Here is a 16676-nt window from a genome sequence, read left to right on the forward strand (position 1 = left end):
ATCTAAGACAACCCTAAAAGATTCATGATGGAAAATGCTATCCACATCCAGAGAAAGAATATGGAGTCTGAATGCAGATGAAAGCATCCTATTTGCTCTCTTTTTTTTGTTTTGTTTTGTTTTGTTTCTTCTTTCTCGTGATTCCTCCCATTCATTCTGATTCTTTACAACATGATTAATGTGAAAATATGTTTAATAAGAATGTATATATAGAGCATATATCAGATTGCACACTGTCTTGGGGACGAAGAAGGGGAGGGAGGTGGAGAAAATTTTAAACTCAAAAGCTTATGGAAGTAAATGTTGAAAACTAAAAATAAATTAATTTAAAAATGAAAAAAAAAATGCAAACACAGGACTCCAGAGAAGCTTATAAAGTAAACTTATTTAAGCAACTAAAAGAAGCTGTATGAAGATGTTGTGGTAACATTCTAACAAGGGGAAAAGAAAAAAGTGTCCCCTTAAAAGTTTAATGTCTTCGAAGGGTACCGAGGGAATTAAATTTTTAAAAACCTGATCTCTTGGGTGAGGCATGGTTATTTTCTGAGACTGAAAAGGGTAAAGAAAAGCCAAGTTAAAAGGAAGAAGGGGATGAAACTTATTCTTTTTTATAATCGGGGTTCATAAGAAGAACATACAGAATAGAGTATATAACCATGGAGGATGTAAGGGTGGAATGGGCATCAGATGGTGGTGATGGTGATCGTAATAGTAATAGTAAAATGTAGAGCTCCTACTATGTGGCAGACATTGTGCTAAAAACCCTTTTCAAATGTCTCATTTGATCCTCACAAGAGCCCTGGGATATATGTGTTGTTATTATCCCCATTTTACAGTTGGGGAAATTGAGGCAAACAAGTGATTTGCCCGGTGTCATGCATCTAATAAGTATCTGAGGTCACATTTGAACTTAGGTCTTCTTTCTTTAGGCCCAGCGCTCTTAGCTACTGCACCATCTGACTCCGTCTCAGATGAACTTCACTTTGTCAAAAGCAAAGGAGGATTTAACATGCAGAGTTTAGTATTGAACTATATCAAGCTCAACAGGAGAACAAGGAGGGATTAGGGATAGGCATCAGGAGTGGGGGCAGAGAGGTGGTGGTTAAGAGATAGGATACTATTTAGAAGGGAGTACTCACAAGCGAAACAAATTTCTTGAACCTATAGGGGTGGATATAAAGGGAGAATGGATAAAAGTTAAGAACCACAATTTAAAGTAGTGCTTTAATTTGCCTTTAAGACAGGTAATGGCTGAACAAATTGTGTGATGTAAATTTAATGAAATATTGCACCACAACATGACAACATGATTTCAGAGAATTCTGGGTAGTATGAACTGATATAGAATGATGTGAGCAGGACCAAAAGAGCAATTTGTAGAAGGACAACAACATTGTAAAGAAAAAAATACACTGAGAGACAGTAATGAGCAACCATGTCTCCAAAAGACCTACTGTGGGACATGTCATCTACCTGCTCACAGAGAGACGTGTACCACATACAGAGCCATACGTTTTTGGACATGGCCACTCTATTGATTCATTTTCCTTGACTGTTTGTTACAAGGTTTGGGTTTTTCCCCCTTTCTGTTTTTAATTATTAGGGAGAAAAGTAGGGCAGAAAGGTTAGCAGTAGTAATGCCAAAAGAAAAAGAGAGCCATTGTAACATTTTTTTTAAATGCAAAAAAGAGAACAGAAGAAAGCTAAATGAGGAAGCACAGATAACCAGGACAATTTAAAAAGTAATATGTAGAATTTATTATATAATTTTTTAAAGAAAGCATAATAACATTGCAATTTATAGTTTTATGTAGTCTTTTTGTTTTGCTGTTATGCTTACAAGCATTCATTTCTGGTGTTTAAAAAAACCTTGCAAAGGAAAATATATACAGTATAAATATGAAGTTAATAAGTAACAAATACATACAAAGTAATTAAATATAAGGTTGTTTGGGAAGGAGGGCATTAGGAGGGAGGGGGGAGAGAGAAAGAGAGAGAATGTGTGTGTGTGTGTGTGTGAGAGAGAGAGAGAGAGAGAGAGAGAGAGAGAGATCAGTAAAGGCTTCATGCAGAAGATGGTGCCTGAGCTGCATTTTAAAAGAAAAGAAGGGCTGAGCTGGAGGTGGAGGGAAGAAGGGAGTGCATTTCAGGCATGTTGGATGCATAGTGGGAAGGTAGAGACAAGAGGTACAGTGCCCTATGTAAGGATCAAATTGAGGACCAGTTTGGCTAGATTGCAGAATGAGGGAAAAGTAATGAATTCCAATGAAGTTGAAAAGATATGTTGGTGCCAGGTTTTTTGTATATGGCTTTAAAAACTTAACAGGGGAGTTTATATTTTATTCTAATTGGAAACCATTGTAGTTGATTAAGTAGTGCTAGTCCCCTAGTTAGATCAACACTTCAGTAGAATTACTTTGGCAAGAAAAGCTTGAGGCAAGCAAGACTCATTAGGAGACTGTTGCTATAATCTAGCCTACGTGTTGCCCAATCTTATTGCTTATATCTCCACGACATCTCTCTTATCTGTCCCCTTCTGTCTATCCATACAGCCACTACGCTAATTTAGGCTAGTTCATTTCTTTGCAGTATCCTCATAATCCGTCTTGGCTCTTCCCTACTCTAGACTCTATCAGACAGTAAACATTTAGTAAGCACTTACCATTTGGCAAGTACTGCACTAAACCCTGGGGCTGCATCACGAAGTAAAAGGTAGTCCGCTTTCAAGAAGTTTGCAACATACAAGCAACTATGTACAAACAGGATATGTACACATAAATTGGAAATAATGATGATAATAGCTACCATTTTATAAAGCCCTTGCTATGTGTCGGGCGCTATCAACAGAGGGAAGTGCTCAAGGACTGGGAGGTAGAATTTCAGCATGGACTTGAAGGGAGCCGGGGAGCTCCGTTGTCTCCACAGTGCTGGAAATGATATTTCTAAAGCACCTGTTTTGTCACTTCCCCAGTAATCTTTAGTACGTTCTCTTCTCTTTTACCCGAAAGATCAAAAATAGACTTTTCTGTTTGACATTTAAATCTTTCACAACCTAGCCCCTTCCTGATTTTCTACTTTTCTTGTATATTACTGCCCTTCATATACTTTATGGTGTACTTTATGATCCAGAATTACTGGCCCACTTGGTATTCCTCACACATAATAACATGATATTCCACTTCCTATCTCCATGCCTAGAACACACTCTTTCATCACTTCTGCCTCTTGCAATCTGCTTTCCTTTAAACTTGAACTAAAACACCACATTCCATAGGAGGCTTTCCTGGTCCCCCAAGCTACTAGTGCCTTCTCCTTTAAGGTTACACATGTCTCCTTCATCAGAATGTAAGTTTATTGAAAGCAAAAGCTATTTTCTTTTTTCTTTGTATTCCCAGCACTTAGCACAGTGATTAGTACATAGGCACTTAACGTTCCTTAATCAGTTGATTTAGAACTTTATGGAATCATGGTATCCAGTCTCTTTTTATTATAAATGAGGAACCTGAGATGCAGAGAGATTAAGTGTCTTGTCTAAGTCACACGTGGTTGTTGCACAGAAGGTTGCAGAGCTGGGATTTGAACCAAGGTCCTCAGTCTACAAATCCAGCATTCTTTTCACAATGCCACATCGTCCAAAATAGGGAAATTTGAAGAACTGGTGGGTTTGTTGGAAAGATCATAAGTTCAATTTGGACATGATTAGTTTGAGATTCCCTCAGGATATCCATTTGGAGATGTCTGCTAGGCATTTGGTGATGTCAGGCTGAAGCTCAGGAGATATTAGGGCTGTATAGATAGATAGAGATAGATAGATGTGGAAGTCATATGCACAAGAATCATTGAGTGCATTGAGCTTATGAGTTGAGATGTGAGAGAGAGACAGAGCCAGACCCACATCTGAGCCTTCTGGGATGGGGGTGGAATCCACCTACTTTTAAAGCATGGACATAGATGATAATCCAGCAAAGGAGATTAAGAAGTAGTCAGACAAGTAGAAGAGCTGGAATGAGCAGTGTCATGAAAATCCACGTAGGGGAGCATACCTGAGGGAGGAAGTAGGTTGGGGTGACTGGAGGAGGGATCTGAGAGAAGGGGTCTAGGGAGGATCTTAATGGGAGTGACTGGGAGATAGAATGGGGTCTAGATGGGATCTAGGGTGGGAAATGGGTTAGGGAGGTAACAGACAATGAAAGTTGTGCTGGGTCAGAGATAACAGAATTGGGAGATTGGGTGTAGCCACAATGAAAGGCCAGTTGAGAGGATTACTGGGATGATGCCTCAGGTGAACACCTAGACTTGGCCATGTGGGAATAGAGTGGGTCCCCTAGAAGTTATCTAATCCAGTATTTTTATTCTTTAATTATCTTACCATGTTTGCTGCTTTTACTCTTACAAACATTTGCACTTCACCCTTCCTGTACCATCCCTCCTCCTCTTCTAGAAGAGAGCATTTCTCCTCCTAATTTGAGAAAATCAAAACAATCCATCATAAGTACCTTTTTCCCTTTGTGGAACACAGTTCTTCAGAACTTTGGTTTATCTTCCCCTGTTTTCTTCTTCTTTGCCCCTGGTCTCTGATGAGAAGGTCTTTCTCACTGCTGATGCCAACGTCCTTCCTCTGTTTGTACTCTTGGTCATATCCCCATCCGTTTCATAGGATCATAGAACTATACAGAAGAAACTCCAGATATCACATAGTCCAGCTCCTTTGCTTAAAAGAATTGGAAACTGAGGCACTCAGGGAGCTTAAATGACTTGTCCAGAATCACAAAGATATTAAGCATCAGAAGTGGAATACCAGCTGAAGTTGTCTGACTCTAGAGAATCAGGGATCATTCCTTCCCTCTACAATATTAATTCTTTTCCTATCTACTGACTCCTACTTAGTTACTTTGTGAAGACAGCTTGGTCTCTGGTCTTTCCTTGAGAAACTTTAATTTAACTCTACTATTCTCTCAAAGCTCTTGTCCTATTTCTTTCCTTCCATAGGCCATCTACGTTCCTTGCTTCTATTTCCTCTTTTCTCATTCACTGCTCAACCCCTCCTGCTGTGGCTTCTGACCTCACCACTCAACTGAAAATGTCATCTTTGTGGTTACCAGTTATCTTCTAACTGCTGAATACAGTGACCTTTTCTTTGCCATAATTTCTTTTGTTCTTTGCATTATTTGAAACTTTTGACTATTTCTGTTGGATACTGTATCTTTACTAGGTTTTCATGACAGTGCTGTCTCCTAGGTCTTCTACCTGTGTGATGAATGAAAGGGAAAATGCCTGTCTCCTTTATTGGATCATAATCCACTTGCTACTCTCTAAATTATGAGACCCTCAGCGCTCAGTCGTGACTCCTTCTTGGTAATTTTTGGGTCCAGTTATCTCTATGCAGATGGCTTCCTTATGTGTATGTCTGGCCCTTACCTCTTTGAGCTCCAGTTCTGCATGACTTACTGCTGTTGAACATCTCCAACTGAATATTCAGTAGGCACAGCAAACTAAACATGTCCAAAGTGAAATTCTTCATTTCTTCCTAAACATAGTCTTCCTCTAAACTTTCCTGTTTTTGTTGAGAGCACTGCCATCTTTCCAGTTACATAATTTCTAAGTTCATAATTGCTCCGAACTCTTCTCTCTTTCAATTGCCTCTCCATAACCAGTCAGTTGTAAAGTCATGCCAGTTTTACCTCTGTTGCTTATTTTCCCCTCATTTTCTTCTCTTAAGTTACGGAAACCGTTGTCTTGTTTCAGGCCATCATTACCTCTTATTGTAGTATCTCCCTTATTTGTCTGTCCGTTCCTAGATTCTGACTTTTTCAGTCCATTTTAAAGCTCAAGACTGACCATATCACTTGCCTGTTCAAGAATCTCCAGTGATTTCCTGTTTCTTCTGGAATAAAATGCAAAGTCCTTGGCTTGTCATTTATAGCCCTTCTTTTTCCAGCTTACCTGTCCTGATATATAGTTTGTTTTACCCATTTTCACATACTCTGCCTTCCAGCCAAACTGGCTTACATACTTTTCCTCAAATGTGTCATTCCATCTTCTACCTCATTTTCGTGGCATGAGTAGGATGGTCCTAATGCCTGAAATACACTCTCATCTTACCCCTTACATCTTGGTTTTCCCAGCTTAATTCAAAATTCACCTCACTTTTCACTCCCTTCTGAAATTTTCATATTTTAACTTATTTGTTTACAGGGTGTGTCCCTCAGTCTCTGCTTTTGTAAAATGAAGCAGTTGGGACTGTAAGATCTCTAAAATCTTCCAATTCTAATTGTTTAATACAAGTCTGAATCTATAAATTGTGTCCTTAATAGCTTTATTATTTAAAAGGGCTTTTTTCTTAATTTACTAAGTATGTAACCAATGGGACAGGTCAGTTAACCACCCTGAGCCTCAGTTTTCTCATCCTTAAAATGAGGTAATAATAATACCTACCTCACAAGGTTGTTGTGAGGACCAACTGAGATAAATATACACATGTAAAATTCTTTGTAAACCATAAAGTGTGCTATGCATATATTAGCTGCTATTGTTGTTGTTGCTCAAACCATTTTGTATTCACTAAATGTTTATAGTAATTTGTTTTTTTAATTATATACATTTTCAAAAATATATGGTTTTATTAAATATTTTAAATTTTATTATTTTATAAATTGATTTTTTTCCCTTTGACTAAAACTGGTTTATTTCTATAGCTTAGGGTTGACTAAATAGATGGCAAAGAATAACATGGTTTAAGAAGATAAATGTCAGGAGCATTTTCTAAAGTAGACATCTAGCCTTTTGGATTAATAGGAAAGAAGGTCAATAATTGCATGGATTTCAATAAGCTTGGGAAAAGTAGTATTCCTGTGGTACAACAATGATATTAAAACATTGAATTCTCTTCTAGATATACTATTTAATATTGTGGTATCATTGGCCATTTTGATTGCCTACTTATACAGAATATCAAAAATAATGATAAATCAGTTAATATTTTTAGAGAAAAACTTTATGTTTTGTATAAATATCTTGGAAGTGTTGGTGAATTTTCATGCTTTTTCATAACTTAATTTTATTTCTTTTCTTTGTTTACTAGGTTCCTCCAGAATTTCCACAACATACTCCTGGGCCTGTTCCTACCAATTTCAGTCAGCCCCCACGGCTTCCTCTCCAGGACCAATGGAGAGCCCCACCACCTCCTCAGGACAGAGACCATTTCTTCTTAGGAGGTACATCAATAAGAAATTATGTAATTTTTGAGTAAGATTATTAATTAATAAGTCTACTAGTTATGTTCATAATATTAAATTCATTACCTATAGGTATATTTTGTTTGAATTCAGTTCAACCAAACATCAGCATCTGGGATTTTTTTTAATTACGGGTTATTCAGCCTTATTCCAGTAGCATCAGTTGAAGAGAGTTTTATTTGGGATCTGAAATTTATAGGATATTGAATAAAAAAGAGATGAGTTGATAGAAAATATCCAGTAATTGTTCATTTTATTTATATTTTTAAAATAAAATTTTCATTTCCATCCAAGGAGTATAAACATTCAAATGTATGATCAAGAAAAAATGAATTACATAAGGCAATATAGAACCTTTTAAAAAAAAAGTAACAGAAGAGTAATTACAGTAATATGTTAAGCTATTTGAATTTAATTAGTTTATACTGATTATTTTAAAAAAAGAAAATACTTAGTGACATTATTTGGTAGGAAAAGGGAAAATTTACACCTTTTGAGTCTGAATTGAACCTTCAGTCCTATAGGGTCAATAGTTAACATAATTCTGTTTCATCCTAAGATGATACTAAGAATTTCATATTCTCTATCAAGAAGATAATATGCTTGTGATATCATTTAGTTTCAGGAGAACCAAGGTTCCCGAGCCATCCTTTGTTTGAACAGCGAAGTCCCCCTCCACCGCCACCACCTCCCACGATTCTTAATAGCAGTCATCCTGTTCCTACCCAGAATCCCTTGCCTTTTACTCAGCCTGGACCAGCATTTAATCAACAGGGACAGCAACCAGTATTTCCCAGAGAAAGGCCTGTAAGACCAAACATTCAGCCTCCAGGTCCAGTGGGGATTCTTCACTTCAACCAACCAGGCTCCGCAAATACACGGCCTTTCATTCCTCCCAGACAACCATTCTTACCTGGCCCAGGACAGCCGTTTCTTCCAGCACACACACAGCCTAACATGCAGGTATGGAAGATGAGTAAAACTAACTTTATGTAAAACAAATATAGACAAATGTGACGTTTAGAGCCATATATGGCTTCTTGTGGACATTGAGAAAATGATTAGCCTAATAATAAGAAAATAAATCTTATTAGTACATTGTTTGCCATGCTTGTAAATATAATCTGTGTCCCTATAATTTAACTTTTGGAAGGAGTATTTGAAAATCAAAAGCAATGGCTTCCTTTGGAAATGAACAAATCAGTGTTAAGATTTTATTTTATTGCAGATTAAATTAGACATTTTTGTATTCTGTTCACCATTATAATGATTTCTTAAGTTAGTTAATTCTGGGAGGATTGTGAAGTTATTATTTAAAATTACACTCCTAGAGGGTATACTGGAAAGATTTGTATATATTCTGGACAAGAAATGGTGATGATGCTATTCATTTACTGTTATTATTTGAAAGTCTTGAGTGCCCTCTGCTGATAAAGATGAATCTTGAATTTGTTATAATGTTCTGTATTTATAGGACCTTTCTTACAGAAGAATCTTTTTTTTTCCTTTAAGTTCACTCTCAAAATATCAGAGAGAGATGATATGTTTGGTTTCTAGGAGTTCAACCTCTCAGCACATTTTATAGATTCAACAGGCATAGATACTGAAGAATGAAATTTATCTTATTTGAAGAAGAACCAACTTTAGTAAAACTAATGTAGGGATGATTATTATTAAATTTTAAGGTAATAGTCTGGCATAAACGGTAGTCTATTGCAGTCATCATAGCAGATCTTAAAAATGAAGCTTCATTAAGATCATCCAAAATTTGACCCAATAGATTGGCTTTTTCTAAGAAATTGATGTTAGAGTATAATAAGTGCAAATATGTATCTTAAATTGTTTTCCTTCCTTTTTTCATTGAATTATGAAGGGACCCTTGCATCCTCCATTACCACCACCACATCAACCACAGCCTCAGCCTCAACAGCAGCAGCAGCCCCAACATCAACAACAGCCCCAGCATCAGCCACAACATCATCAGCATCAGCCCCAACACCAGCCCCCGCTTCAGCCCCAACACCAACCTCCTCACCAACCTCCACATCAGCCTCCACCCCAGCATCAGCCTCCACACCAGCCCCAACATCAACCCCAGCACCAACCACCACACCAGCCTCAGCACCAACCTCAGCAGCATCAGCCTCAGCATCAGCATCACCATCACCTTTCTGTCCCACCACCACCTCTGATGCCCATGTCTCAGCCACCATTTAGGCCTCACATGCAGACTTCTCAGCCCCAGCAAAATAGCAGTAGAATGCAGTGCCCTCAGCGACAGGGTCCAAGACATGTAAGTATAAATCAATATTTTGAATGCTTTTTTAGGTCATAATTTAAAATAATAGCTCCTGTGTCATAATTTAAGATAGTCATTGATATACATACTTTTATTACATTTCTCCTAACTAGGTTTCCCACCCTGACTATCATTGATGATATTCAGGAAACTGATGGCTTCAGTTGTGTGTGTACGTGCATATGCACTTATGTATATGCATGTGCTCATTCTGCATATGTGTATGTAGATATAACACACACATACATACACACATACTTTTTCTGAAGAAAAAAATAATACTTTTATGGTTATTTTGTTTGTTTTAGCTTCAGATTTTTTAAAGAATGGCTGTACATGGAGGTATAGGTACAAAAAATAGACTATTAGAAAGCTTTTATATACTTTTTAGATAGTCTGTCCACTTTTGTTTAAGGTTTACAGTTTTGAACACTTTTTCTCTGCATACAAAACAATACAAACATTTCTTCATAAATAAAAGGTCAATATTAACAATTCTTACTTCTAGAAGAACTGATAGTGTGCAAAAGGAGAGAAGGCTGTTGGATTTTCCTGTGTCAGGAACAAGAAGCAGGGTGGTTAATGGAAAGATACGGAACTTCCTCAGAGGTGCCTGGGTTCTAGTCTAAGACTGGACCACCTTGAACTATAGTTTTATCATCTATGCCTACTCTTTAAAAGCTGCGCCTTTATCCCTTCAGTGAATCTTGCGGGGCTATAATGAGAAGACAGATTGTTAAGCTCCATACCTTTTTTTAAACAGTGGTAGGTTTTATGAGTTCTATGTATAAAATATGCAACATGAATAATCTAAGAGCTTAACAGCTCTTAAACATCTACTATGTGAAAGGCACTGAAAATACCAGTATAAAATATGAAACTTACTATTCCTATTCCCATTGGTTAAAAAATACTATTTCACAGTTTTCCCAACTCCCTCAGGAATCTTCTGGAAACACCCTTTATTTGTATAACCTTTGTCATTATTAGGATGAGAGAGATCTAGAGATTAAATTGATTTCATTTTACAGAAGGGGAAGCAAAGGCCCAAGGAGGTTGTGATTTTTGCAGGGCTCTCACAAGGTAGCAGTCACAGAGGTGGGATTCAAATGTAGATCCTCTAACTCCAGACTCAGAGTTCTTTGTACAGTACAGTGCCTCCTCCTAAGATATAATCCCTATCCTAAGGTATGACTTCCCTCCTTCCTGCTATCCTCAGATATCCTCTACTCACCTTTGTTATTCGTGTCTGTGTGTGTGTGAGAGAGTTTTTTCCATTTCAAAGTATGTCCTTCAGAGCAGTGATATCAAATAGAAATGGGGGGGCCGCTAAACTGTTCATAAGCATCCCTGCAGGCTGTATCATGAGTTAGAAAACCACATTTTAATATAATCTTATGTTTATTTTGTTAAATATTTCCCAATTATATTTTAATGTGGTTCAGGCCATACTCAGGAGTGTTGTTGGCTCGTGCCGTGGGCTGTGTATTTGACATCCCATCTTTGGAGTATTTTTCCTCTTCTAAGAAACCTACCTCCTTGGAAAATTGCCATGTGTACTGAATGCTTTTTGTTTGTTTTTTGCCAGTGTCAGTGGCCATTTTATTAAAATATTTATCCATCAATGAGGTTCATTTCTTGTGATAGACAACTTTTTTTCATACTAAATGAACTTTAAATCACATGTTGAAAGCTGACAAATTAGCTTTTCCAATTTAGATAGAAGTATGAGACCATCACTGAAAATATCTATACTGGCTGGTCTGACACTCTGGTTACCATTGTCTCTCTTGCTGCAGCTGTCAGCTGGTACTGCGTAAGTTTTAAAAACATAGCTGGAAGTCCCTTGCTTGCATAGAATTACAAAATATTTATGTGTTTCATTAGGTCAGAGATTTCAGAATTTGGGGCAAATTATAGTGTAAACAGTGGGGTTGGGGGTTAGGAGAATCTACTCTGATTGTAGTATTGTTTTCTTGTTTATGTACATTTTTTGTTCTTTTTCACAAGTATCTATTTCTGATTAGAAATTATCTTTTTTCTTATGACAGAATGCAGTTTCACAGAATGTTGTCAAGCGGCCAATTCAGCAAATGCAGCCAACTGCTCCAAGAAATAGCAATTTGCGTGAATTACCAATAGCACCATCCCATGTTATAGAAATGAGTACCAACCGTTGCTCCGCTACACCTGCAGCACAAGTGAAACCAATTACAAGCACCCCACCCCCTTCGAGATCTGTTGTAGGTGTCAGGACCCCACAGGGAAAGACTGAAATGAAAGTTAAACCAGTCAGCCCAGTGGTTCAAGCTAAAGTAGAAGTGAAAACAGAGCCAGAGGTAAGACTTTTGTTTTTATACATTTCTCTCTCTCAGACCCCAAACCTTGTATTCATCTATATTCAGTTCTTCTCTGTCTTGCTTTCCACAAAAAGACCTTGCCACTTTTTCTTGGACTATGGTTTATGCGTTAGTCCCTTCCTTTCCTGTTAATTATCTCTTGGCCATCTACCTGTTAAGCTGTGACAAGCTTACTAATCACTAGGACTAATTTCTGTCTTTACTGCTTTCTTGTATTCTTTATATTCAGTTTTCAAACTGACTTCCCTAGGAGTGGTTCTATCAAAGAAGAGTAAGTACCTAGGTAGCTTCGATTGTGCCATTCACTTTCAGGCTACTCTGGCTTCCTGTCACATATGGCCTAAGGCCTCAACCTCTAGGCTTTTCCCTTCTACTCCCTTGCAAAGGCTTACTTCTGCAGGCAGATCTCCTTTCATTATGCACCCCATGCTTGGACATCCATCGTGTATGCAATTTGGAAACTCCCTCCTTTGTTCAAATGCCCCATGAAATTCTTTTTTCATAAAGTTAAAGGATCATAGATGGAATAGCTGAAAGGAGCCTCAGAAGACTGTCTAGTCCAAATTACCCTCATTTACATTTCTTTCCTGACTATTATAATTGGAAATGAATTGATGATATATTCTCTAGCTTCACTTTCTCCAAGTTTGTAATTCTTTTGAATCATTTTAGATCATATCAAATAACACACCTTTCATCTATGCGTAACTATTCCATTTGATTCCTATGTTTGTACAGTTGGTCTTTATGTCTTATTTTTGTGTATTGTCACACCTAACAGTTTTAGCCACCAGTTAGTTACTTGGTTAAAAAAAGTAATTGATGATATTTATGTAGCTAAGTAATGTACAGAAGGAATAAATATGATATAAAATGAATGACCTCAAAGTTCCAGATTTAGAATCTGATATACCCTATGAATTTAATCTTGCTTGCTGATTTATTTCTTTGCAGGGGATGCATTGGGAGGAGATAGGGTGATTTGGAGGGTTATGGGATTTACAATTTGGAGGGGCTGACATAGGTGTAGTTATGTTGGACCAGTCTTTAGGTGAGGAAAGTAGTTGATGTATCTTTAACTTTTCATTTAGTAACATTTATATGCATTAGCAAAGTTAAGTGCCAAAGCGCTTTGAATGAGACCAGTAGCTTCTAAAAGTCATTTGAAATTTGTCGTGCTGACACAGTTAAATTTCTATTTCTTTTCAGAGATGTCTGGTGACATCAATTCAAGGCTAGCACTAGGAATGATGTATGAACAGTGTGCAGTATCTTTGGAATTCAAGACTCTAGGAAGCTACTAAAATTCTTTTTTTTTTCCCTTAGCCTAGAGCTTTGGCAATCTGTAATGCTTTTTGAGCTTTGTTGATCTTATGATATCCAGTTAATACTATTTTTATATTTAGCTAGTGACTTTAATTTGGCTCACATGAATGAAAATCATCTTTTTTGGTTAAAAAAAAATTCTCTGAGGACCTATTATAGCAGTTTTATGGTACTTATCACAGATCCAAAAACATAATTTTCAGAGTTAAATTGTTCTATACACATTTTATTTGTGTTTAATGTTAGTCTCTTTACCCTTCACCTGTCAAGTTTAATATTCATAACATCTTAATGGCAGAAGATGGGCATTATTTTGCCTGTTGTAAAGCTAAGCAAGTATATAATAATCAGGATATTGGTTATTTGCTTTGTAGAAATAATTCTTAACTTTTATAAAAGGTTTCATCAGAAGATTACTTTAAATTATAAGCTACCTTAGTATATTTAGAATAGTTTGATTTAGAAAAAAATTTATTATCTATATAATCATAACTTCCCTATAAGATTAAAAAAGTAGACTGGTTTGGGAAACTTCTACTTTAAGAGGTGTAACTGTGAAGAAAAAAATATATTAGGATAAATAAAAATTATTACCACTTCTTTAATAGCTTGTGATGAGAGAGATGACCTGAGTAACCTTTAGACTGTTTTTTTCCCAGGTGTTCTTTTGGTGCAGTTTATCTTGATAACAAATATTTACATATAATTCTACCAATTCCACAATAATTTAGTCTGTTTTCTAAGGAAGTTTTTGTGAGAGTGTTGAACAGTAATTGTTGAAGGCAGAATTTCAGGGCCAAATAGAACTTAACCTGGTAAATTATAAGAAATTACTTAACTATGAACATAGGTGTTTGTTTGGGCAGTAAATATCTTAATAGCTTAGTAAAATGTTGTGATGTTATCTGCAGTAATGGAGGAGAGTAACAGCTCCCAGGCAGCATTATTTGTATTTGATGTTTAAAAACTAATATTCCTATTTTTTTATTCAGGTTAATTTTGCTATTGGCTTCACTTCCCAAAACTTGCACAAATGATTGGTAGTGATGGGGGGAGCAGAATGAAGCTAATATATTGTTGTGACTGATTGACAAATCGATAATTGAGAGGAGATTGAGGATTCTCTTTGCAGTATAATCAGAACTATCTCACACCCTCAGGGAATGAGTTCTGGATAGCTGAGGAATTAACACCTTGGGCACACACACATATATGATGGAAGTCTTTTTAAAATGTTATCCTAGACTTCTGTGCTCAACACACTGATTGTCCATGTTTTAAGCTTTTTCTTGATGACTCAGTATCATCATTATTCATGTAACTTATTATACTTTATTGTAGTCGAGTAATAAAATAGCTTTTTTAGGAGACATTGAGGTATGCAGATCTTGTCGTCATTTACCCTGACAGCCCTAAGCCACTTTCTTTTCTGCTTTTAATAGTTTTTCTTTTGTCCTCCTGTCACCTCTCATTTTTGTAGATTTATCTTACTCCCTCCTTCTCATTTGCTATTTCTCATCTGCTATGAACTTGGAAACTGGGAAACTAGTCTTGTTAGAATTGTGTTTTAAGTAAGAGTAAATAGACCTTTGGCGAGAATGAATGAAATGCATGAAGTTTATTGTCTGGATATTAATTTTGCTTGCACAAAGGCCTTTTTACCTTACTTCCTCGTTCTTGACTCTGTTTCAGATATGTGTGGTTGCCAAATAGGTAATGGATGGATAAGGTGGTATTTTTTTGATGTATGCATTAGGTGGGAAATGTGTGGTGTTTTTTTGTTTTGTTTTTTGTTTTTTAAGAAAATATATCATCAGAATAAAATTCTCTAAATATTTCCTGTTTTGTTTCATTTTCTCATGAGTATCTTTTTTTGAGAGTTCCAAAACCTCTACAAAGGTTATTTGACACACAGTATAGTGATTTCAGAAAGGCCTTCGACTAGAATATTAAAGGATTCCATATATACCATTAATATTCCAACACTGCATTTGGCAACATTTTGATTCTGAAGAGAGTGCATGAGTTCAAGGTCAGAGAGATTGACTTGTGCTGTTCATTATAACCAATTATTGTGTGACAAATGAGTTTGAGATCAGCCTGAAAATTCTGTAAGAAAAATCAATAGTTCTAATCAGGGCCTTTCAGGTCATTTACTACTCTACCTTTTGTTAGTTTGTCAGAAAAGAGCAAGATAAAACCTGTGTGTGACAGCGGGTTGCCTTGGTATTGTTGCCATTTCCATTTGAAACATATTTTGATAACTTAAATGAGTACTTTAATTGGTTTCAGAAACTTCTAAATGAGTGGAAATTTACACGATTTCATTTTTAATATTCTGATAAGATTCCCAAATTAGCTTTAGCTGGGGTTCCTCCCCCTTCCAGAGGCAAGGACGTTATATTTAAATGGGAAATAAATCCTAGGAAAAAAATCTTAAAGCACATTTTAAATGGTATTACACAAATAATGAATGGTTTGGGGAAAATATGTTTTCTTAGTAGTTCTGGTTGGTTGTTTGGATTGGCCCACATGCATTTCACTATATTAACAAAAAATCTGTGTTTCCTATTTAGTTTCCTGATGAAGATGAAGAAACCAGGTTGTATCGTTTAAAGATAGAAGAACAGAAACGTTTAAGAGAAGAAATCTTGAAACAAAAGGAGCTACGACGGCAGCAGCAGGCTGGTGCTAGAAAGAGGGAATTACTTGAAAGACTTGCACAACAGCAACAGCAGCCTTATACCCCACAGCCCCCAGTACAGCAGGAGGAACAAACGTCACTCTCACCCACTAATGGGAGTCCTCTGCTACCTTATCCTGGTGCACAAGTTAGACAAAATGTAAAAAATAGACTTCTTGTGAAAAAGCAAGACATCACTATTACAAATGTTCAGCCCAAAACTTCAAATTTTGTACAAGCTGGTGCTAATTTGCAATACCAAGGACAACCAATGAAACCAATGAAACAGTTGAGACAGAATAGAACAGTACCTCAAACTCAGCCCCAGCCATCTCACAAAGTACTTCAAACAAAGCCTCCAGACATGGACGAATTGCCAACCCCAACACAGACTACTAGAGTGGCATCAATACAAGGCCAGCCCCACGAAATGAAACCTGGAGTGAAGAGAACTGTGATGCAGCGGGCGAACAGTGGTAGTGGAGATGGGCCACATGTTAGCTCCAAAGTCAGGGTGATTAAGTTGTCAGGAGGGGTAAGTTTACGAATTTTGTGAGTGTTTTTCTTTGACTTGAGGTTTTATTTAGTGCCATCCTAAAATACACAGAGAACTTTATTGAAGAAAATAAAAAAATTGAGTGGGAACTATTTGCCGCTGTTATAGTCATGTGAATTAGCTTACTTTTAGTTGGCTAAAGAATTTGCTATTGATCCCAATTCACATTGGGTTGCTTTTATTTTGCTTTTGTGTTTTAATGAATATCGGTTTGCTT

The 16676-nt window shown here is 36.7% G+C and overlaps 1 protein-coding gene across 9 annotated transcripts in view; it reads left to right on the forward strand.

Moving 5' to 3' along the window:
- The window catches only part of RBM33 (RNA binding motif protein 33), a 182096-nt gene that overhangs the window by 98939 nt on the left and 66481 nt on the right, over positions 1–16676 (forward strand). For all 9 annotated transcript variants that reach the window (XM_027841120.1, XM_027841116.1, XM_027841117.1 and 6 more), the window contains 5 exons: positions 7082–7214; positions 7855–8198; positions 9109–9528; positions 11586–11873; positions 15797–16438. In XM_027841120.1, coding sequence (XP_027696921.1) covers positions 7082–7214; positions 7855–8198; positions 9109–9528; positions 11586–11873; positions 15797–16438 — 1827 coding nt within the window. The remainder of the gene's footprint in view (positions 1–7081; positions 7215–7854; positions 8199–9108; positions 9529–11585; positions 11874–15796; positions 16439–16676) is intronic.

This window comes from Vombatus ursinus, unplaced genomic scaffold (assembly GCF_900497805.2).
Source record: "Vombatus ursinus unplaced genomic scaffold, bare-nosed wombat genome assembly UNPS02014852.1, whole genome shotgun sequence".
Lineage (NCBI taxonomy): Eukaryota > Metazoa > Chordata > Mammalia > Diprotodontia > Vombatidae > Vombatus > Vombatus ursinus.